Source organism: Corvus brachyrhynchos, unplaced genomic scaffold (assembly GCF_000691975.1).
Source record: "Corvus brachyrhynchos isolate BGI_N302 unplaced genomic scaffold, ASM69197v1 scaffold279, whole genome shotgun sequence".
NCBI lineage: Eukaryota > Metazoa > Chordata > Aves > Passeriformes > Corvidae > Corvus > Corvus brachyrhynchos.
The window spans coordinates 3,767,006-3,790,253 of NW_008246060.1; the positions used below are offsets into that span (position 1 = coordinate 3,767,006).

Below are 23,248 nucleotides of genomic sequence, written 5' to 3' on the forward strand. Positions count from 1 at the left end.
CAACAAATAACCGACAGTAATAACTCAAAAAAAAAAAAAAAAAAAGAAAAAAAAGAAAGAAAGCACTTCCTGAGGCTGCTATTTTTAGCAATGGTGCAGTGTCCAAAGTGTTAACTAATTGAGTCATCAGGTTTCATATCTGGCCACAGAAAATGGCAGTGGAAGAGGGAGAATGCTTTCCAGAACAAGTAAGCATTTGTGGATTCTGAAATGAGTGAAATCTGCATATCGAGTTTCTTGTATTAGTGTTTTAAGTCTTTGATTGTTTGAGGCAAAGCTGGATGTAGGCAGAGGTACGTTTTGGATTGTTTGGTGTATTTTGTTTTCTGATGGCTGGATTACGGTGTAGGCTGAGGTGGCAGTCAAATAGAATATTGCAATTATTTGTTCTCTCTGTCTTGCCAGTGGCTGCATTCTGTTCAGAACACTCTGTAGAAGACTCTGGTTAAAGTTACACAAACATTTTGTAACGTTTTGTTCTTGTGATCAAGGCCTTAAGTAACACAAATATTTGTAACAATTGAAGTCGTTTAGCCAATCTTGCGTATTTAGAAAAAAAGTTTAAAATCTGTGCTTTTAAGGTGTATCTTTCAAATAATACACCTCTTATACTGACAATCCACAGGTCAATTAAACTTCCAGAGGAGCCAGCTGTAGTGCTGGTAGTGTGCTAGTAGTGACCTGTAAGGAGGCACCCGTATCACTCTTACTCCCAGTGACCTTCAAGGTGCTCCCTGTGGGATTTAAAAATTCCTCAAGAAGCTGCTGTGAAAGGACTTCCCTATACTCTGTTAACTAGGTTCAGAGGGTCTTCAACAGCTTGGGTTATTCACATCAGTTAAAAACTGCAAAGCCAAAACAGTTCTTCTCTTGGCTACTCTGCTGCAGAATTAAAAAACCAGGTTCCCAGGAAAGTGGATTTGTGTTTTTAGTACTGATGAGTGCCAAGCTTTGTGGAAATGTCAATCAGTGGCAATATTTTTTAGTTAGAGATACTACTGATGCCAGAACACAGCCGTTTAAAGCTAATTTCCATGTCAGCAATAGCTTTGTGCTCTGAGAAAAATACTGCAGTGAGTTCTCTTAAATGTGTATGTTATTGTTTACTTGTTGTCAGCACAGGACAGGATGTTGTTCCCTGCTAAAAAGCATCTTTGAAAACTTTGGTTGTTTTCTAGTGAAGATGTTCTTGTCCGTAAGCTTATTTCCACCAGTAATTTCAAAACTGTGGAAACATTTACTGGGGAGATTTTTTTGGTGAAGTAATTTTTTGTAAGAGAAGCTTTCGTTATTCAGATGTTTTATGTACTTGATTAAACTCTCTATTGTTCAGTCCCGAGAGTTTTATTTACTCTCTCCTGGGTTTTTTAGCACAATAGTATCCATTTTCGTGGTGATAAACATCTTTGCTGATGCTTTATATGAGCCTCAGCAGCACAGAGCCTGACAGACACAGTCCCTCCAGTTTCTGTGTGCAACAGTTTGGAGAGTGGAGAGAGCTGAAAATCGTCTGCCCTCAGCCGTGGCGTTGGCAATGTGCTGGTCTGCAGGATGCTCTGCCCCTCTGTGTTGCACCAGAATGGTATTTACTCTTGCTTTACAGGGCTTTATTACAAGCTGTATAGAAAGTGCTCTTTCTGTTCATATATACGTTGTTTGGGGAAGGTGTAGCAGCGTTTGAAATGGAGTTTAGCAGTGGAAAGGGGCACAGTATATATTTGTTCAGTAAGCTTTTCCTTGCTGATGTTTATGGTAAGTTTTGTTTTCATTCCTTACATACTTAAATCTTACATAGGCTGCCCTGAGTATCTGAGGTGCAAGAGAGAAACAAGCTCTACTTCACGTTTATCCTGTAAATTTGCTGTTCAGGAGCGATACTTTAACATTGTACAGTAATGGGCCATTCTGTCATCAAATGATTCACTGTATAGGGCTGGTGTGGTTGGTCATAGCTTATTTCTGTGATAAACTGATCTTCACTTTAATGGTAGCACTGAAAACTAGTTCTAAATCTGTGTCTGTTAAATATAGTAGCAGTAAAGTCTTTTAGGCCAGTTTAGAAAGTTTAATTCATTAGTATTGTATCATTATATTTGATTAAACTGTTACGTGTTTTTCAAACACATTTCATTCTGATGCTAAGAGGAAGTGGTAATTTTTGGATTAAAATAAATTAACAAATCTAGTCAAGGTGAGGAAAAGTGTTTTAATAGTTTTGCTGTTTATATTTTTGTTCAAAAAGTTGAAGTCTTTCCTGAGCTAATCAATTCATCATTGTGGTTCTGCAGAATCCTGGCTCTCTAATGCACAATGGCTTTGAAAGCCAGAAAAATACTAGTTCAGTTCTGTAACTGAAAAGTCATTGTGTGAAAATGGCATCACCTGATCTGCAGTGATTTATCTGTATATTTGGTAATTTTCTCTCACTCTAAGAATAAAACTGAGCTCTGTGTTTTCTTTCTCCCCCTGTTGATCTCAAAGACCCCATACAGCTCGGGTTGTTCTGTTACATCACTGTTTTCAATCTGTTTGTACCTGTAAATGCTGGTCCTGCCCTTGCCCCAGCAGTGATTTAGATCCCTCCTTTTGCTTTAGAATAGAATTTTGTATTTAGAGTTAGGACAGGACTTAAGAGCTTTAAACTAGAGTTTAAATTTAGATAACAGTGCAGGGCTCTGATTTTTGCTCACAGATTTTGGTGCTTGGGCTGGAAAAAGCACTTTTCCCATTGGAATCTGAGCTCATCCTCAAACCTGGAACACGTGGAGTGAGGAACAAAACACTTGTAAACTAATTTACGTTTGCTGCGCACGCCACTGAATACATTTCATCCAGACAGCCCCAACAAATGCTACGACAGAACTTTCCACGCCGTTGCACAGATTCACAGTGGTGAATGTCAGTGTTGAGTCATGGCAGAGGAGGGGAAAGGCCTTGCAGGGAGGTGCGGAGGCCGGTGGCTCTCCCGTGCCCAGCCCCACAGCTCCGTGCGGGCCGTGTCCCACGGCACCATGCCCGGGAGAAAGGGGCACGTTTTCCTCAGTGTTTGCAGCAGTGTGTCTAACATCTACTCTGGCTTGCTCTGCATTGCCTTTGTGGTTTTCAGAGGTGTGGTGGGTTACAAAATGGGCCTGGAGTTACTGGGTCATATCCACAACAGCAGACTGAAATGGAAAACAAGCTATGGCAGGTTGTGGTCAGCAGGGAATTGCAGCTCCTGTAGGAGGACACGGCTAAGCCAGCACAGCCTGAAGTATTCCCTGATGGTATTCTCCAATAGGTCTCATGCATCCCCAGGCCAAGATTAAAATTGTTTCCTGGCAGGTTGCTCTGCTCCTGCATTTGAGGACTGTTAACTCTCCTGTGTGAAATTGCCCTCATGAGCTTGGGAAGTGCTAGTTAGGTATTTTTCCTCCTGAACCACCAAAATTACCTCAGTCAGTCTTTGGCTCTAGGAGGATGTTTGAATCCTTTGGTTTCTTGGTTCCATTGATTCTCTCTCCTTGTACCAGGGTATATCTATTTCACAGCAGGTCTACAAAGAGGTGTCAGGACAGGTGGTTCTGTAAATGTTACAAGCTCTCCTAAGGTGAACTGCTACGACAGACCTCATGGGATGCCTCTAACTGGCCCTGCAGAACACACTGGTAGCAAGTTAATGGCTGTGTTGCAAATCTTGCCTCATGAGTCCTCTTAGTACCCAAAAGCTCTTTAGATAATTTCCACTGGCCCTTCAGGTTCTCTGTCTGTCACATCAGCCATGTGGAGTTTTCCAGATAGAAGCTCTTCAACAAGGTGTCCAAGTGTGTAATTGGAAGAGGTTCTTTACTCCTGATCCAGGTCATAATCCCTGCTATGGAAACCAATGCATTGGCACTCATAAACTGATAAAGGTTTGTAATTCTTGTAAGAATCCTAAACTGTATGTCCCCTGCAAAAATAAAGAAAACTTAAACCTCTAGTGGATAGCTTTAAAGCTATCCATTCAAATGCCTTTTAAGCCTAAAAAACCCTAAACTGTAATTATATGTGGGGTTTGCAGTGCTGGCCGGGTAAATTGGTGTGTGCCTGTGTATATTTTTGCCACTACTGAAATGGCTTGACCAGTTATTATCAAACAATCTTTCAGTTTAATGATAGTTATCATTTCAAAGTCCAAGGCAGAATCAATTTGGTTTTAAATGAAAGTTGACTTCAAAAGCAGGCATTAAGTAGAAATTTCTGAATTCATGGTACTGAAAACTCTTAATAGATTATGTAGCTTGTCTATAGTTTCTATAGCTTATTTGCTACAGTATTTTTAGGGAAAATTTATGTTCATTGCACTTCCCCTGACTTGAGTTTTCTTCATGTTACTGCCACTAGTTTCACCACATCTGATTGAAGCATATTTATGTTAATATTTCGGTATGAAATAAAATCTCTCTCCCTAAAATCAACAGTATTATCTCATGTAGGTTGATATGATTTTTTTTTTCCCCCATCTGAAATTATAGACAAATAAAAACCCTTTACAAAATGTTTTGACAAGAGTTGCTGAATTCTTTTCCTCTTCTTTTTGGGTCCTGATTCTAAAATGAGATGCACAAAGAGAAGAGGAGGTGGACTGGCTGATATTATTCATGCAGGGATCTGAAGAATGTGACTTTAGCATGGAAGTGGCTTTAAACTTGGGCCTGAGATGTGCTGAAATTATCTCCTTGCTCATTGGATAGTCAGTTTCTGAGAGAAAAATAGCAGGGAGGAGATCAATGGCATCTCATCTAGCTTGACGTATGAGAGAGTTATTATCTTCAGGTGAATATAAACATAAGAAGAAGCCCTCGAAGCACATCCAGCCCTTCTCTGGCTCTTTGTGACTGTGGTAGCAGTTATGAAAGCCAGGGATTTTTCACTTGTAAATGTATGGTAGGAAAACTTAAGAGAGTGAGAGATGAGTCATTATGGGTTCAGAAGTTTCTTCCCAGAGTTTGAAATAAACTTCTAGCAGCTGAGACCTTCAGCCTGGAGAATGAGTCTTGAATTTGAAATGCCCAAATCTTTTGCCTTTTAATGCATCAGATCCTTTTCATTGCCAATACATGTGAGTTGGTCACAAAGGGCCTGGTTCTTACCCTGGTTGTCACTTGTCATGGAGTACAGTGATTCACTGGTGAAACCAGGGATTTTGCCAGTTTTAGGGTCTTCAACAGTGTGTCCCAATTTACCTTGTCATTTGTCTTTTCATCCAGCAGTCTGATAGCTGAAAAGTCAGTATTAAAGACTTTTACAGTCTTCTTATACACTTCTATGTTGTTTTCCCATTAAAATTATTCTTGTACTTTGTTGTTCTTGCATATTTAGAAAGCTTGTCTGCGTTTTGCAGATGTACATTGATTTTTGTAGTCCTCGATCTTGCTTTTGGTGTTACTAATTTAATACATTCATACCAGTAATTGTTTTCATAAATTCTTCAGGTGAAGCTGGCACGTGAAACCTGTGTTTCAAAAATCTCAAAACTTCATCTGTACAAATGGGCAAAGTGTATGGAAATAGTGTAGACCCTCACCTCCTGTCTGAACTGTCTCTCTGTGGGACACATTTGGTCTCAGTTCAGATGGTTTTGGTTGGGTTGTCAGATCATATTTTTGTATAGAATTGCAGTTAAGTTATTCTGTATTTGTTGAGTATCTATGTTGGCAAGTAAATAAAGTAGAGATGACATCTTTAGGGGCATTTTCAACTTGGATATTATGTTCAACATATTACAGATATTAAATGTGAATGTTAGGCAAGAGTTTGCCATAGCTCTGTGTCTTTTGTGCCTTGGAAATCACAACCCCCTTTGCTATTTGTAGAGAATCAAAACAATAGCAGCTGGTTTTCCTTTCTATCTCGTGCTTGAGCTTTCTTAGGAAGCAGTCATTCAGGCATTTAAAGACACCCAGGCGGGATTAGTGGTGTCACAAGTCACAGGACTGACTGAAGAAGGCTGCATGCACAAAGTCTAAGCAACTTACACAGTGAGCAAGCTGCATCACAGCTCCACAGCAGGCGTTTGTCACTGCAAGCAAACAATGCGCTCTAGACCTCTCTGTGCTGTTAAGGGCAGCCACAAACACCTTCTTTACTGGAAGCTGTGAAACGTTCTTGCATGTACCAGCCTTGACATCTCTGGCTGTGGGTCCTTTTGAACCACCTTCCACTACAAGTGGTTCATTTTTCATGGGAACGGGGCGCATATTCAGCATTTTGCCAAGACAGACTCCAAGAGGTCGAGTGGTGCAAGTGATCTTGAAAATGGTTTATACTAAACCTGCACTTTGTCTTGTGGTCTGGCAAGGAAAGAGGCTTACTTGTTTTCATGATTGTTTTCCTGGTTTGGCCAAAGATTTCTAGAAGGAAGGAGCTGCATCTAAAGTGAGTTTTCTGCTCTTGTTTTGAACTGCTTTAATGTTTCATTCAAACATTTCAGGAGATGTTTCATTTTTCTCTACAAGCATGATAAGATTGACTACTGTACAGGGATTGATCCTCACTTGTTGAAAATGCAGTCGATTATAGATTCACATGGAAATTTTGCAGAAATACAAGAAGTTTTAGTCTCCACGAGGGTAGACCATGAAGAAAGTTTTGCACAGCCTAAAACTGGCATGATTTTTAGCGTGTGGAAAACATACTGAAGTTATCGTGTTGGAATAGGGCCCTTTATGGGGACATTCCAAATAGCATCATATCTTTGGCTGCTTTATCCTGCTCAATACAACAATATGATCAAAGAATGTTGATGATTAAATTGTGTGATAGGGCAAACAATTAGAGGGATTCGTTTGGTTTTTGATTAGTAATTATATTGTTTCTCTTTTTGCAATCATGTTCAAAACAGCTGGCCTTCCCTAGCCAAAAGATGCGTCCTCTGAATTGTCAGGCACTAGGAGTGGAGCTTTTCCTGTTGCCCTGAGGTTGTGTTTCGGGCTGTGATCCCAAAAGCATGTCTCTGAAGGGTAATTAACAGCACAGCTGAGGATGATAGCAGTTGGCCCCAGGCTGGTACATCCTTATCAGAAGAAATGCATACGGTAGTATGGGATGTAAAGCATGAGTATTTGTTTGCACAGAGAACATCATTCATCCAATGCAGTCAGCCCCCTTTCTAATAGAGAAGATACAATTGGAAAATTTTAATAGTGATTTAGTTAAAAGGTAGCAGGGAGATACAAGGGATTAGAGCCTCTTGGAGGACGGATGAAGAGTCTCCCCATGACAGTGATGTGGCTGGTTTATTTCATGTGGTTCAGACACTGCTGTTAATTGGCTGCTGTAGTTTATTTGGAATAAAATTTTGTTGCTTACCAAGTGAGGGTAACACATTTGCTTGGAGGAAAATTCTAAATTAGCATAGGAGCAAAATCTAAGAAATGCCAAGGTCCTCCCATTTCCAGCGTCATGCTTAGTGCCCATCAGAGTTAAGCTTTCCTGCAGAAAAATTGCCAGTGGCTGCAGTAAGCCCACTATTATCAAAAATAAGCAAAAATGTTATCACCCATTTCCTCAGATCACCTCATGCTGCTGTAAGACTCTCTTTGTTGAGCACATTTCCAAATGGAAGTAACATAAGTTCATCCCTTAAAATGAGGTCATTGCCTCTCCCCACAACAAATGTTAGGCATGGTTAGCATCTTTTTGTTGGGACTCAAGCCAGAATGCATCCTGCTCTGGCACAATGGGAACCTGCTGGGGGTTTCCCTTCACAACAGCTACTGTTAAAGATGGAGTGAAAAACAAAACCCTGCTCCCAATGTGAAAAAGACTGGATTTTTAATCTGAAAAAGAGGCCACTGTAAGCAGAACACAAAGGAAAGAGAGATGAGCATAATAAAATACCACCAATATGGGAGGAGGCCTGTGCACGTTAAAAATAATGGCTTTGCACTTTCAAGGGTTCACTCAATAATACGTATTCTCTGTTTCCTTAAGGGACCCTCTGTAGTGCAGTGGAAAAACAGGCCAGACCCTGGATTGACAGTCAGTGCAAATTTTCTAATAGTTTTCATCTTTAGCCATGATAAATAGTCTCTTACTTCGCTGGAAGCACTTGAAGAAAAAGAGTGAATATGTATTTGCTAGCATGAGTCAGCATCAGCATTTTCTGGAGGCTTAAGGTAGTATCCAAGTGACTTAGGAGTTAGTCTTTGCTGCAATAGAAATATTTTAAACTGTTGTAGCTTTTCCTCAAAATGGGGAAGCAGTTCTCAGGTCCCTGTGCACCACAGAGTCTTCATCTTGCGGCGGGACTAGGGGACCATAAGGTAAAGAAGGGTTGGCAAACAGAGTGCTGCTGCCAGCACAGCTTATTCAGCCTCAGCCCTTTCCTGAGATGTCCCTGGGACGAAGGCTGTTGAAAATGAGCTCCAGACTGGAAAACTGTTGTGTGCTGCAGGCAGCCTGCAGTCTGCAAGCTCATCAGCCTGCTGTACATTAGAGAAGGGGTTTTTTTATAGCATCATACGTTAAAGGGAAATACACAAATCTAAAAGAAATACACATTGCATAAAACCTGCCTTCAGTAGCCAGTCATCTGCATTTGCACATTTCTTAAAACTAGAAACAGTCCCTTTTTCTTCCAAGAAAGTATGGGGAGAGAGGGGAGAAATCATTCTATCTGTGAAGAAAAAGCTTGATTTTATGTATTCATCAGTACTGGTACTCCCATAAACCCACTGTTTATTAAATACTCTCTGAATAACCATTCCAGAGCTAAATGCTGTGCACGGGATCTGAAGTTTGTCTCTCCAAGAATTAAAACACTTGTAAGAATCTTGATTTTTAATTTTAATCTGCATCTAGAATTTGAAAAGGTAGTAGCCACAGGAAGCCCATGAGGGAGCAGGGAAAGGCTTTGGGGACACAGCCTGACAACAGGGATCCAGTGCAAATGCACAGGAAGGGCTTCAATCTTTGTGGCTGACTGCAAGAGCATCTAAGATTCAGGGTGCTTTGATGTATGTCCCATGCCTGTTGTTCTCTTGATATTTGTTAAGATCATGGAGAATCAAAAGCCAATTTTCATCTTCATTTCGTATTTGGATTGATGACAAAAGAAGAGAAAGGGATCTGAACAGCCTGCAAGCATCCAGAATGCTTCTCAGGAATATTGAAGTTTAATTAGTATTGAAGAATAAAGGCATTGGGTCTGGTGGGGGAATGTCCTGTAGACAGAGTGCCTATGTCTGTGTGGGGTTCTTATTTTCCAGCACCAGCTGGTTTGGAAGGTGACAATGGGCATGTGGAGAAGAACTGCCCACAGAGAGGAGCACATGGGTGTCCTGGGCGATGGCTGGAAATCCAAAACCCTTTTCCCCCCTACTGTGGCTGTTAATGCACTTCATATAGCAGGTTCTTTATCAGTCTTTGAGATGGGCTTCCAGGAATGATGGCAATCCAGAAAAATAATTATTAACATTATTCTTACACTTCATTGATCTTTAAAATCCTCCAGTGATTTGAGCCTAGCTCTGGTGCTGTTTCTGACTGTAACGCTGAGGCAATTTACAGGCTCTAGCAGGGACTCCAAGATGCTCTTTTTTGAACAAAACAGTGCCAATTGCAAATAACATTTTTCTACTCTACTGAGCTATTTAAAAACAAAAAACCAAACCCAACAAATTTAGGCTTAAAATACAAATGTAAAGTTGGGAAATTTTGGGTTCAGAAACATAAAAGTTGTGGATTGATATTTTTGATCAATTCCTTTGGTTTTGGATGGAGAGTGTTCATTGGTTCTCCTGATTTTGGAAGTTTACCCCTTAGCAGGGGTACTCAAGACATTTTGCAGGGCAGAAGGTGGCTTGAAAGTCTCTCCTCTATCTGAGCAGGTCTGAAGTCATGCCTTAGTTACAGGGAAAGTGGAAGCTGGCAATGCTGCTTTTAGAGAGGCTGAAACTGCTTTTGGTTTCCAACAATGTTGTCCCTGTTTTCCCTCTAGTGTTACTGCTTGTTTCTGCTTATGGCAGAGGTGGAAATGGATGGAGAGAATCCCAGAAACCCTGCTGAGCTTCTTGCACAATTGTACACCCTCAGTCTGTTACCCCTCTGTGCAAATCTCAAAGCTCCTGTGCATGGTGGCCCAGAATGGGTGAGCTAACCCCATCTGAGGGCTTTGGACCTTCAGCCAAGGCCAGAAAAAAAAGGTTTTCCCCTTTCTTAAAGCACAGGGATGTGTTCCACTCTGGCTGCTAAGGCAGTTCATGCACTTTCACACATTGGCTCACATCACGTTCAAGTAACTGGAAACCAGTAAGGTGGAAACTGGAAGTGCCAGCTCAGACCAGCTGAACCGAGGGAGGGTTTGGGTCATCGCCAGTGTGCTGTTAAAGGCAGCTTCTCTGAGTGCTTCCCAGTTGCTGGTGTCATGCCTGCATGTGTCAGTGCTGCTTTTCTTGCACAGTGCCCTTGTGCTTGAGCACTAGGAGTCCAGGCTGAAAGGTGAGTGGGATGCTGGGCCCAGCACCACACTGACCCCACTGCTCGGATGGCAGCCTGGCTGCCGGTGTCAGTGGCGTGTCTGGACACTTTTAGCTGTTTAGGAGTGAGTTTTGAGGGATGGCTAGCAAAGGAGGACTTGCTGTTAGCTTGAGGGATTTCAGGAGTGGATTTGTGCACCACTTAGCAGCACCTGAGATAGCTTGGTTTGAGACATTTTTATTTTGCCTCAAGGCTGGGACTGTGACCTGAACTTTATCATTCCTCCTGTTAGTGAACAAGTGCTTCCAAGAGTCCTTAAGTCTTCCAAGAATCCTTAAGTCCAAAAGTCATGCCCAACTCTGTAAAAGACACAGACATTGCTCTCCCTCCACAGTGAAACTGTAGTTAGTGATTAACGTGATTATCAGCTATTTATTGCTCCTTGTGCCTCTCCCCCTGCATTTTGTTTGAGCAGATTGGATTAGGATGTGTCTGCGGACGAGCAGCGTTCCTTGTCTGGTGTGTATTAATGCGCCTGGCGGAATCTGATTTTCCAGAGCGAGCGGCTCTGGCACATCCCTTCCCCACCCAGGAGCAGCTGTAAACAGCTGATGTTAATTCTGTCCCCTTGCTGACTGTGCCAAACAGAGATGCCATTGCCCTCTGACAAAAAGGCTCCCGCTCTATTGAGTCCTCCCTCATACCTTTAGTAATGCTGATAAAATGCTGACCTGTTTTTTACCCCAGTGACTGCTGTTGCTAAGCACTGAGAATATGACCTGTCTCCTGTAATAATCTGCATTGCACAATTCAGATGATCTCCCAAATGAAAGCAGCTCTCAAGGCAGCTTTTCTTCCCCATGGTCTTTACAGTTATGACCGTGTGCTTTGCAGCAGCACCTTGTTTTTGGTGAAGCTTAACCAAACACCAGTATTTGGGGGCTGTTTTGTTGGAAGGACGTTGCAGAAGCTGGTTTGTGATGATCAGTGTGGCATGCTTGGAAAAGAGCGATAAAGAGCAGGGAAGAATGTAAGCTGGTGACTTGTCACTGCAAAGTGGAATGCCAAGTGTGCAAAACTCGGGAGAAAACAGGGAGTTCATAAGTATTGGTTCGTAAGTAATGGTCCTCTTCGTAGAAGTGAGATCTTGTTGTAGTGGAAGTACTGGTGAAATGGTCTTGTAGCTTGTATGGGTACAAGGAGAAAAACAGATTTCCTACACACTTACCATTTCGGTGTTGTCGAGCCCAAGATTGCTTCATCCTGCACATGAAAGTGGCTCCCCATGGGCTTGGAGCAATGCTTGAACACAACATCCAGTTTGCAGTGGCTGTATCGACAGGAGAGGAGAAAACTCTACAGCAATCCAGAAATTTGGAATTAAAATGTATATATTTATATTTGAGCAACAGATAAGTAACTGAGCTTTGGTGCCAGGGTGCTTTGTATTCCTCTTAGCACTCACAACCTTTATTGTTTAGTCTAAAGGTAGTTGTTGCACTCTTTCAGAAATGTGAAAAGATCACAATGCACTGGTAGCTGCAATGATGTAAGCCTGGGATGAAATGATACTGAGAGTGAAAGAACCCAGACAATTCCTGCTATACCAATCTAGAAGAGGGCACAAAAAATGTGTTGACTGCCCAACATGCCAGGGAAAGCTGTGGCACAGATAAAATCAAAGATTATGTGATTTGTCCCTCTTGAAAGCTAACCCAGTTCATTCCATTTGCTCCAAGGCAGGATCAGCATTATCTAAACTGTCCTCCATGGATATTTGCATAACTTGTTAAAACCCTCTGGGGATGGGACTTGCTCTCAGTGATTCCTTCCTGACTTAACCAACATTTCTGCTGTCCTTACGTTCAAAGCTGAAGTCATCATGAAGTAAATTTCCATAGCTATCTTTAATGCGAAGTCTGACAAAAAGGAAAATGCAGTTTATGTAATGGCACTGTACCTAGAGATTTCTGGCTTCTTCATTGAATGTAGACAGATGTTGTCAATAAAATGTACTATAAAATGAAGGATGGAGAAAATAAACCAAAATGTTAGCAGACATGAGATTTTGAAATGTGTTCATTTGTAGCACTATGGGGTTTTTAATTCCACTAATCCAGTCCTTCAAGGTTGAGTATTCTGATTTTTTTTTTAAATCTCTCATGTTAGTTCTCACAGCACTGGTCAGCTCTGTTCAGCTTGGACACTGAAAGTGGTGTGGCACCTTTGGAAAGAGCAGCGTGGTTTCCATGCAGGCCAGTGCTGAGCTTCCCCTTGTTTGTGTGCCATGCTGGGTGCCAGATGTGTCCCTGGCTGCTGGCCTTGCGTGTGAGACAGTGCTCCATAATTCATGTTCATGAGTGAAGTCGAGCCTCGTGCTGCCTGCTCAGGATTTGACCCACATTTGATAAGGTGGTTTGGGATCTTTGTGTCTAGTTAAGTGGATGTACAATATGTTGTATCATTAATAATTCCTTTGCCACCAAAATGTGGTTTTATACTGTGCCTTAATTTCTAATGGGACTTTTCTTTTTTTCTTGTAGTCTGACACAAATGCAAGTTACCTGAGAGCAGCTCGAGCTGGCAACTTGGAAAAAGCTCTTGACTACTTAAAAAATGGAGTGGACATCAACATTTCAAATCAGGTTGAAAAATATTTTGGTCAAATTTTCTGGATAAATACCTTTCTCACTGTTGCTCAAATTTCTCTTTATATTTGAACTTCATGTCAAAGATAACTTTGTGGTTTTTGATGAACCATGTTTACATATCTTACCCAATGAAAACTTTTTATTTTAACCCTTTACTCAGACACCATTTCTCTTGCACTTGGAGAATGTGCTATTCAACCTTATCTTTCATTCTGTTTGTATTGCATTAGATCATGGAACAGTACACAGAGCTTGAGACCCCAGAGCCAGTATATCTTGACTTAATTCTTACTCTGTCCTTATAATCTAGCTCTTGTAAAGTTTACCTAAGTGTAGCTTTTTGTAAGCAGTCCTCTCAGTGGGATAATAATAATTTGTCTCCTCTTTGCTTGGTAAACTGGAAAACCTTTGGTAATCCCTCTAATTGCTTTTCTTTTTCCCCTTCCTTTTTTAAATCAGAATGGGTTGAATGCTCTCCATCTTGCTTCCAAAGAAGGGCACGTAGAAGTTGTCTCTGAGCTCATCCAGCGAGGTGCCAGTGTGGATGCGGCCACAAAGGTCAGTCAGGCCTATCTGGTTGTTCCCTTGTTCACGCTGCTGGCCTGTGCACAAGGTGTTGGCCAAGTGATTACAGACTGTGCTGCAGCAGTAATTGCCCATTTTCCACTGCTAGGGCGGGGTTTCAATAATTGTTTAATAGAAACAATGATAGCAGATGATAGTAAATGTCACAGATTGCTAGGGAGGAGATTTCCTGAACAAACTGTGGATTCCTGTTTTGGTTTCTGTCCATGCCATGTCTTCTAGAATAACACACCCATTAGCAGTATTCAGTTTAAGAGTATTTTGTTGCAAGAAATACTATATTCTAAAGTGGGAGGTGTTCTTGATTGTACTGTTATGTATTCATGCTCAGGTTTTGTACCCTTTTCAAGTGTCACTGTCTCTAATTCCAGAAAGGAAACACAGCATTGCACATAGCATCCCTCGCTGGACAAGCAGAAGTCGTCAAAGTGTTGGTCACGAATCGGGCCAATGTCAATGCACAGTCTCAGGTACAGTCGTATGTCCCTGTACCGACAACTTTGCTGACATTAAAATTGTTCTCCTCCTAGAAACTCCGATATTAGCAAGTATATTGTAGACCTTACTGTGTTAATGTTGGCTCTTGAAAGTAGGGTTGATAGTCAGTGAGACGAACCTCAGATCTGCCCTAGGAGTGTCCTACAAGCTGCTGCTTGTTAGAGCTGGAAGAGACGGTGATAGAACAGGAGAGTGGGAGAGAACGTTTTCAAAGGATCCTGTTTCATATAATTCACTGTCTCAGGCTTAATTGAACCCATCCCCTTTCCTTGCACAAGGAGGTACTGCAGGCATATGCAGAGTTTGTAGGTTTGGTTCAAGTCCTTTGAATGAACGTTTAGGTCAACTATAGAGAATTTGAAATACGAGAAAACAGCGCTGGTGCTACAAGCACAGCAGTAAAACAAAACAGAGAATCACTGGCTCAAACAATGCATAAACTACAGATTGTTGAAAGTTAGGCAGCTGTGCCAGCAGTGTCCTGCAAGCCACCCTGTTCCTGTTCTCCCTGTTCAGGGGCTGGCAGGCAGTGTCAGAGAAGAGACAGTCTTCTCATCTGGCCCAGGATTACCATTTTTCTGTATTATAAAGATGTGGGCATGAAAATAAATGTTTGTTTAAAAAAATTACATTTTAAAGGAGGAGGGTGGGATTTTTTATTGGTCTCTCAAATAATAGGAACAAAAAATAACGGGATCTGTTTCAAGAAGTTAGTTAGTTAGTTGTGGTCTATATTTCATGGGTTTTTCACCTAAATGAAAGAAATAAATGACTCAGTTCTTCTTTCTTACTCTTTTATACTAGCTTGATACAGCAATATTTGGAACCATATAACTTAAATTTAAAGAGAACAACAACAACAAAAAGTATTTTTAGGTAAAATCTCCCATGGCTGTTAAGAAATAAAATAAAGCAGAAATATTAGCTGTGCTTTTCCTGTTAAAGAAATTAAGATGGAATTGACAGAATCTTTTCTGCTTGTGTTTGAGAACTTGTGTATTCGACCCTGAAACTAAAAATAATCTGAGATTGTAAACATCTTATATAACTGCATTGTCCATACACCCTAAGGTTTTGCCACATGTTACTCTTACTTTGCTAACGTAAAAGAATTAAAGATTTGTTTCTCCCCCACCCCATGATGGAGGCCTTTGAAGTCTTTACTTGGAACACCCATGTAACACATCTTCTGGCCATTCCACATCAATACCTGGCAGTGAGATGTCCCAGCTGGGGTTTGTCTTTTGAGGAGGTCCCTGGTGCTCCCTGTTATCAAACTGCCCCTGGACCAGCTTTGTCTGTGGTATTGAGCTTCCCTTGAGCTTTTTCTCCTCTTTCCTTGGAGGTAACAGCTCTTCCATGCTAACAGTGCCAGTGTTAGGCCTTCTTCAACCAAATCTTCCTGCCTGTAAAAAAAACCAAAAAGCAAACCGTAAATTTGTGCTGAGTCTGAATTTTACACTTCTTCTAAGGGCTATTTATTATTACTGAAGACAAAATGCTTTTTTCAGACTTGTGGCTTTCTGGTAATTCCAGGCTCTTTGTAAAGAGAAAAGAAAATGTAAAATGTGGGGTGGAAAGATGTTTAAAACTCTACAAAATTTAACATAGGAGAAAAGGTTCTGCTCTGCCTCCAAATGCTAATAATATTTGGTCCTGAGAACTTTTGCCTATTAATTGTTTTATGAAACTAGCAGTTAGGTGGTGTTTCCTACTTCCTTTCTAAAAGCAAATGTTTGAAAGTAAAAAAAAAAAAAAATTAATCTTTATTTCTAGCTGAGTTAGTAAATAGATACAGAGTATGCCATGAAATGATGGGGACAAATGCCAGACTGCTGTTTACTGTAATAACTTGTAGTGTGACATATGAGGTACCTTAGCAAGTGCTTCCTGGCTTCTTTTCTTTTTAATTAAGTACAATTTTGACTGTATGGTGACTGAAGTGTTCAACCTCTGTCCTGGAGAGTGCATTAACACACTGCTAGCCTTGGGCTTGGGCTCTGTGAGCCCTTCAACCCCTTCTTTGTGCTTGTAGCGATGCTTTCTTGAAGAGAGATCAAAATATCAAAGTCCTGGAACAGCAGCAGGCCCTGCTGCCTGTGCAGGCCTTGTAAACATGTGGCTTCACAGCTGCTCGGTGTCTCACTGGTGGTAAAGTTCCTCTTGGATCAAACATCCGTTTCCTCTGCAGCTGTCCTTTGTTGTGACCTCCTCTTTGTCCCTGCTGCCAGCGTGGCCGCGTGCTTGGCCTCGGGTCACCTGTGCTCTCCTGTGCCCGGTGCTGGATGTGTGCCCTGCCCCTCTGCCCCGCTGCTCTGACTGGCAGATGTCTCTCAGCTGTTCCCACTGCGCTCCTACAGCTCAGCCCAATTTCACTGCCATAGGTCTGAAGCTGTGGTCTCCCTACCTCTCACCAGAGCCCAGTTTTTTGTTTGATGTAAATATGTGGCCAAACTTCCCTCAGCTCATCTCTTTTCAGCCCCATTGTTTTTTGCAAAATCTAGGTCACTATCCTGTCTAACTGTGGCAGAGATTTCAGAAATTCTTAGAACAATAGGTAAAAAATACATTGCTTTAATATTAATCCCAAAAAATTCTATTTCTGACAGGCTGTGATCTGTTTACAATTAAGGTAAAGACAGAAGTATTGATTGTAAGAGGAAGGCATTCACCAACAAATGAGTTAAACTCTGTAGCTTCTAATACTTGTATTGCATTGATAGAAATCACTCACGTAAGCATAATTTGAGAGATGCTCTAATGTGGTCAGGAACACTGCTAAACCTCTGTCTCAAACTGCTGAGAACCAACGATCCTCACATCTCCTGGTGCCTGAAATATGAAGTAGCTCAGTGCCCACAAGCAGACTGTGCTCAGAAGGCAGCTCTTTGAGGAGATGGAAGGCAGAAGTAGCTGGCACGAGTGAAAGAGAAGTCAAAGCTAATGGAAAGAAGGGGAAAAAAAAGTCGATTACTCCGAAGAGTCACTGCTCTTGCTTTCACTACAGACTTGTATTGTATTTCCCTGTCCCGTTTTGCATTTCCAGTGCTGTGGCTATCAGGAATCAGAGCTCATTGCCACCAAATAATCTGTCCAGACTGATTTTTTAGTTTAACTTCACAACAGATATGAAAGGAATTGTTCTCGCTTAGCTGTGGGAATTGTATCTGGTCAGCTGAAAGATTCCTCTGTGTCCTTTTAAATATTACCCTTCTCCCATCTTCACTTAAGCCAGTGTAGATCATGCCATTAACTGGTCTGTGAGCTAACAGTTTTTTTGCTTTTCACCCAATCTGCCCTCATTTGACAGATCTGTGGTATGTATAAGATGTTTGTGGGGTGTTAACACTTTTGTTTTCGTATTTTAGAATGGCTTCACTCCACTGTATATGGCAGCCCAAGAAAACCACCTGGAGGTTGTTAAGTTTCTTCTTGACAATGGTGCCAGTCAAAGCCTTGCCACAGAGGTAAAAGTTTGAATTTCACACTTTATGAACAAAGCAAAATGTGCTTCAGCGGTGATTTCTGCCAGAGTATATCAAACTAGTCTTTTAAATACAAAATTAAAGATTAATAAAAAGCTGTCTCTGTGAAGTGTGCTAATGAATAGAGTTATGGGCTTTTCAGCAATTTAAACTATCTCTTGCCATTTCTGAAATTAAAAAAAATTACTTTAACTAGAGACAGTTCTAAATATAGATGTGTTCTTAGTCATAACTGCTAATCTTTCAGGTTAAGTGCTCACACAGGGAAGCTGTGTGTATAATATAAAAGTTCTTTGTGCTTTCAGTAAAAATAGTGAGCAGTGAGAAGGGCAGCAACTATAAGGCAAGAGCAGCTGTTCACCTGTGCTTTGGGCCAGCACTGGGATATCAGAGAGAACCCAGGGTTACTTGGGGTTTGGGGCATTTCCTGAGTTGCTTCATTACTGAGTTGATACCCTCCCTGTGGCACCTGGTTACCCCACCTGGTGCTGCAGGGAGCATTTCAAGCTGACAGAAAGATACAGGATCCACCCTCAAAGGTGTTCTGTGATCTTTCTAGAGGAGCACTTCGTATTTCTTTCTTTAAAAAGTAATTCTAACTCGAAAAAGACAACCTGTGAGGAAAATAAATAACAAATATATTAATAGTTGTAAATGTATGGCATTGAGAAAGGTGTTGAATCTGATGAATTTTCAGTTGCCTTATTACCAGGATTTTGCAACCAAAATGTAAAAAGGTAGTTCAGGATGTGCTCTCTTTAATATTTATTGAATTCTAATTGCTCTACCAGTACTGTTCTGTGAAGGAAATAATGCTTATTTGAAAAAGGCCTACTTTTTGAAAAATATGAACTGCACAATTAGTTCATTGCCACTATACCTCATAGTATCACTGTATAATGGTGTAAAAAGGAAATCTTATTCTTTTGAAGTCAACACTGTAAAAATGAATCGCTAATGGATCGAAACTGTGTTTCCAAAATCACTAAAAGTTAGTTATAACTAGAGATGTGCATACTACTTTCTGGAAATGCTCAAAGATATGAAAGTCAAGAAATACCAAAATGAAGTACTTTACATCTGGAAAATTAATTGAAAATTAGTTTTCAGAGGACTATTTCTACTTCTTTATAAAAACTTGGAAAGAAAGAAGACATAGACCTCCTAGAGATGTACAGCAGGTTCTGAATTCTGAAAATACTCTTGCCACTGTATGATTTTCTGAGAACAGATTTTTTAAAAAGTTTTGAGTGGGTACTTGGTTCTTTTTCTTTGGTATTGTTTTTCCCTTGAGCACTGTATGTCAGTTTAGGTTGAGCTTTTTTCCAACTCAGCTTGATGATAAGGTGCAATCTAATTTTATCCATGAGAATTCCTTTGAAGATACCAGACTACATAACAGTGGTTCCTTTATTGCCTTCCTTGTTTGAGATAGTTGTTTATGGGTTCTTTCTTACTTTCTCTCTTGGTACAGGTTTTCATGTAAATCCAATTTCTCTCTATCATTCTAAGTGCAAAAACTTTTGTAACTAAAGGATTGCCACTTAGCTAAATATTCTTTAAAATTAACTATTTAATCATGGTGTTTTAATCTAATTAAAGGAAAACAGTTGGTTCTATTTCCTGTAAGAAAAGACATTGTAGGTGTCTACACCACCTTTCTGTGAAGTGGCTGAATTTTCTGATGTGTAAATAGAGCAGGAAGCCAAAAACTCCAGTTTCTCCAGGCAAGAGCCCCCATTTCTGCAGGTACAGCAGAGCAGTATTGCCAGAGCCCTCTTGTGGGGATGCTCAGCGAGGGTTTTTGGCCGTCAGGACTGCAGAGCATCTTTCACACCCCATGCCCCTCTGCCCGTGGCTGTTTGACCCCGGGAGCTGCTCGTGGCCCGGGTCTGCAGCCCAGAGCCTGCCCCGGTGCTGGGGAGATGCAGGCAACAGGGAAACCTGGGTAAATGAGCATAAAACTCCTCGGGCTGGGGGGTGGACCTTGCTTGTTAGGACCCAGGAATTTCAGTGATTTTCTTGGGTTTTCTTCCCCTCAAAAATTTTGAAAACACTCTTTTTCAGAACCCCTCCTGTTCCTCATCCTAAATAGAGGTGTTCTTTATTTTGAAGTTAGAGAGAGAAATTTGTTACTGAAAACATAATTTTTCATTCCTCAAGTTAAAAAGTTAACACTTCAACTCTGCACTGTTGACATAGAGTGAGGATCTACCTTTCTCTGTCACTGCTGAACTTTTATTTCACAGTTACATGGTTTCACCGTGACAGCAGTAGTCGAAAAGTGAAAGAATGCGTTTGCTTGCTAAGCTGCAATGAGGTTTGGTGATACAGACTTTGGATATATTCATCAGGAGACAAATGGAATAAATAAATATCCCAAGTAGTTTTTCTTTGTGATTTTTTGGACTGCTTTATGGGTATTATCGTGGGTAAAGATGGATGTGCTCCTGGGTTGCAATGACAAATGTTTGGAAAGGAGCAGAATATAAATGACGACTCCTTCATTCTTTAGTTTTCTAAGAATCCGTAAAATAAAATTAAAATTCAAGACATAAAATTATAAATCCCAGACTGTACTTTTTATGTGTTTGAGGAATCTGCTCTAAAATCTGTTAAATAAAAACCTTCTGTTTTTCAGGGGTTTTATTCTCCATTGATTTGGTTATTAGCAAATCTGAAAGGAAATAACTATTTCTTGTAAGAGGATTGTCTGTCAAATTATATAAATTTTCATAAACAAAAATTGTAGCAGAACATCAGTACACTAGAAGAATGTGGTATTCTTAATCAATTATTATATTTTAAACCCACATATAAAATATATTAGAGGATAGAGCTCAAGTGTTTTGTTTGTTTTGGTTTGTTTAGTTGTTTGGAGTTTTTTTTAAATAATTATAAAAATGTAGATTATAATCTGTAAGGAATGGATGATAATTTACTATGAAGACATCATTAGCAATTGTAATTTTAATATTCTGGCTTTTTATACATTTTTATATAATTAAGCACTTACATAAATAAGTATCTGTATAATTAACTGTGAATTTGTGAGTAATTTCACGCTTTTTTTTTCCTCGAGTCTCAGTCATTTGTGTCTTACAATTTTATGTTGTGTCTGGAGTGCCAGAAAGGTGTTTTGAGTATTTGAAACCTTGTTCACCAACACTTTATTCCAATCTCAGGGTCGTTGCAGGCTGCTTTTAACTTGCACCATGTTACGCTTGGTTGAGTTTGAGCCAGCTCTGTTCCTAACGCTGAGATCTCTTCGCTTCCCCTTCCCACCCCATGGAAGGTTTGGAACACACGTTGATGGTGCCCGTTGTGTGTTGCAGGATGGTTTCACACCTTTGGCAGTAGCTTTGCAGCAAGGCCATGACCAGGTGGTTTCCCTGCTGCTGGAAAATGACACGAAGGGAAAAGTCCGCCTTCCTGCCCTTCACATCGCGGCTCGCAAGGACGACACGAAGGCGGCGGCTCTGCTCCTGCAGAACGACCACAACGCTGACGTGGAGTCAAAGGTCAGTTGGGAAAAGCCAGAAGGTCTGATGCTGTCAGGTGCTGACCACATCCAGGGGAGATCTCCCTCGGTGTGAATTATTTTGCTGCAGTTACACAGAACTTTCTCCTCTGACACCTGATTAAGAATAACGTTTCATTTGCCTCCTTTGCCTCTTTCTCCCCCGTTCCCTTGCTGTTTAAATCAGGGTTCATTTATCTTGTAGAAACCTTGCAAATGGAAAATAATAAACACAATATTATTTGAATCATTCTCTTGGAAACAAAAGCCACTCCTGAAAGCAGTGGTGAGCTGTAGGTACTGTACAGTAAAGTCATTTGGTAAAGTCATACTGCAATAAAGTCAGTTGTCTGTGCAACTGCTACTTGGAGAACTTTGGTAAACATGTAACAATTAGCACTCAAAGTACTCGCTCATTTGGCTTCCCCCCGTGGAGCTTCCCGTGTGTGCCGGGCGTGCTGCCACCCGAGCTGCCATGCCACGCAGCCATCATGAAGCTTTCCGCATCCATGTCACCAGTGGTGGACTAACCGTTCATTTTTTCCCCCTCTTTGCTTCCAAATGTGTTAACCTAGATGATGGTGAATAGAACAACAGAGGTATATATAAATATATATATGCATCATCACTCCTCCATGACTTAGTGCTGCTGCATCATTTCTCCCTCCTGTCTGCATTGCCTATTATAGGATAGACACCTGCTTTAGATGAAATGAAGTAGCATGTGCTAGAGAAGACTGTAGTTTAGAGACCAGGGCTTTCTGCAGCTGAAACTAGGGTTTAAAAGTAAGAGCGAAGCATTCTTGGGAACTGAGTGCCGTCATAAAAGGGCCGTATTGTATGAGATGGAGTTTTCAGGGATTCTCATGGAGCACGTGTTTATCAGATGTGTTAAGAGCTGCAGACAACCCTGTCATGTTGTGCATCCAGGTCTGATTCTAGGCTTCTGCATGACACTTACCTTGATGGTGTCAGCAAATAGAATGATCTGAGAGTGGTTTTATAGCTGCAAAACTCCCAAAGCAAGGCAGTGGCAGCTAGCATGGCTTGCTAACAATTTAGAAATGCATCTAGTTCCCATAAGGTTTCATACTTTGCAGGACTGATGGAATTGCTGCATGTTTTAGCATTATTTTAAAAGGAAGTAAAACTACTTAAATATGAAAATCAGTTGCTGAAGTAATTTTATCAGTAAGACATCTTTTAATTAGGGTGGTAACTCGTGGTGTCTGAACATAACCCAGTGTGATTGCCCACAGTGGGAGACTGATCTTTATGGTGCTAACCCTAGGAAAAGAAAAAAACCCAACCCATATTAATAATTTAAGATAGTCTTTGATGTTATTTTCATTTGCATCTACTTTGAATTTATAAAAACCAGTTAGCAAATATCATTAAATGACTTGTACTTGAACTTCTGCAAAGAATCTCTAAGAGATTTAACTTGCAAGACTGACATAATACCAATAACTATATATTTCTAGTTAGAAGCTAATTTCTTATAAAAGTCTTTAATACTCAAATGTTTTGCTGCTATTTTTCTGGAATAACTGAAAGTTTTATTCAACTTTTTATCTTCTAGAATAATTATGTTAATTTTTCTTCCTCCTGCATAGCACTGTGATTTTATTTAGATTCCCTGAGATACTATAAATAAACATCAGTGAGTGAAAACTAGTACAGAATTGGAGTGGTGACTTGCAGCAGACTCCTATTACTAGCTTTTGTCAGTGATGTGCTATGAAATGTGGAATACTAGTGCGATGTTTAACAAAAAGTTTCTATTGGTTGTGTTTTGTTTTGTTTTTTTGCAGAGTGGGTTCACTCCCCTCCACATAGCTGCTCACTATGGGAATATCAATGTAGCCACGTTGCTGTTAAATCGGGGTGCTGCTGTGGACTTCACTGCAAGGGTAAGTGTGGGTTGTGCTTCATTTGCTTCATCCCCACATGGCAACAGCTTTTGCACAGAGGTGTGAGAGGCACATCACTCTCACCAGCCAAGGGGCCTGACCTGGCTGAGCTGGTTCTGTCACCACCTGGTGTAAAGGGCCTTTCCCTGGGCT

The 23,248-nt window shown here is 40.8% G+C and overlaps 1 protein-coding gene across 30 annotated transcripts in view; it reads left to right on the plus strand.

The window, feature by feature from the left end:
- Positions 1 to 23,248, plus strand: part of ANK3 (ankyrin 3, node of Ranvier (ankyrin G)) — a 258,366-nt gene that overhangs the window by 104,416 nt on the left and 130,702 nt on the right. For 16 of the 30 annotated variants that reach the window (XM_017746281.1, XM_017746288.1, XM_017746290.1 and 13 more), the window contains exons 1-8: positions 138 to 188; positions 12,987 to 13,088; positions 13,554 to 13,652; positions 14,051 to 14,149; positions 17,546 to 17,644; positions 20,998 to 21,183; positions 21,758 to 21,781; positions 22,997 to 23,095. In XM_017746281.1, the coding sequence (XP_017601770.1) occupies positions 153 to 188; positions 12,987 to 13,088; positions 13,554 to 13,652; positions 14,051 to 14,149; positions 17,546 to 17,644; positions 20,998 to 21,183; positions 21,758 to 21,781; positions 22,997 to 23,095 (744 nt within the window). In that variant the 5' untranslated portion in view covers positions 138 to 152. Of the gene's footprint in view, positions 1 to 116; positions 189 to 12,986; positions 13,089 to 13,553; positions 13,653 to 14,050; positions 14,150 to 17,545; positions 17,645 to 20,997; positions 21,184 to 21,757; positions 21,782 to 22,996; positions 23,096 to 23,248 lie in introns of those variants that run through there. The other 14 variants (XM_017746265.1, XM_017746272.1, XM_017746267.1 and 11 more) reach the window with 8 other exon arrangements.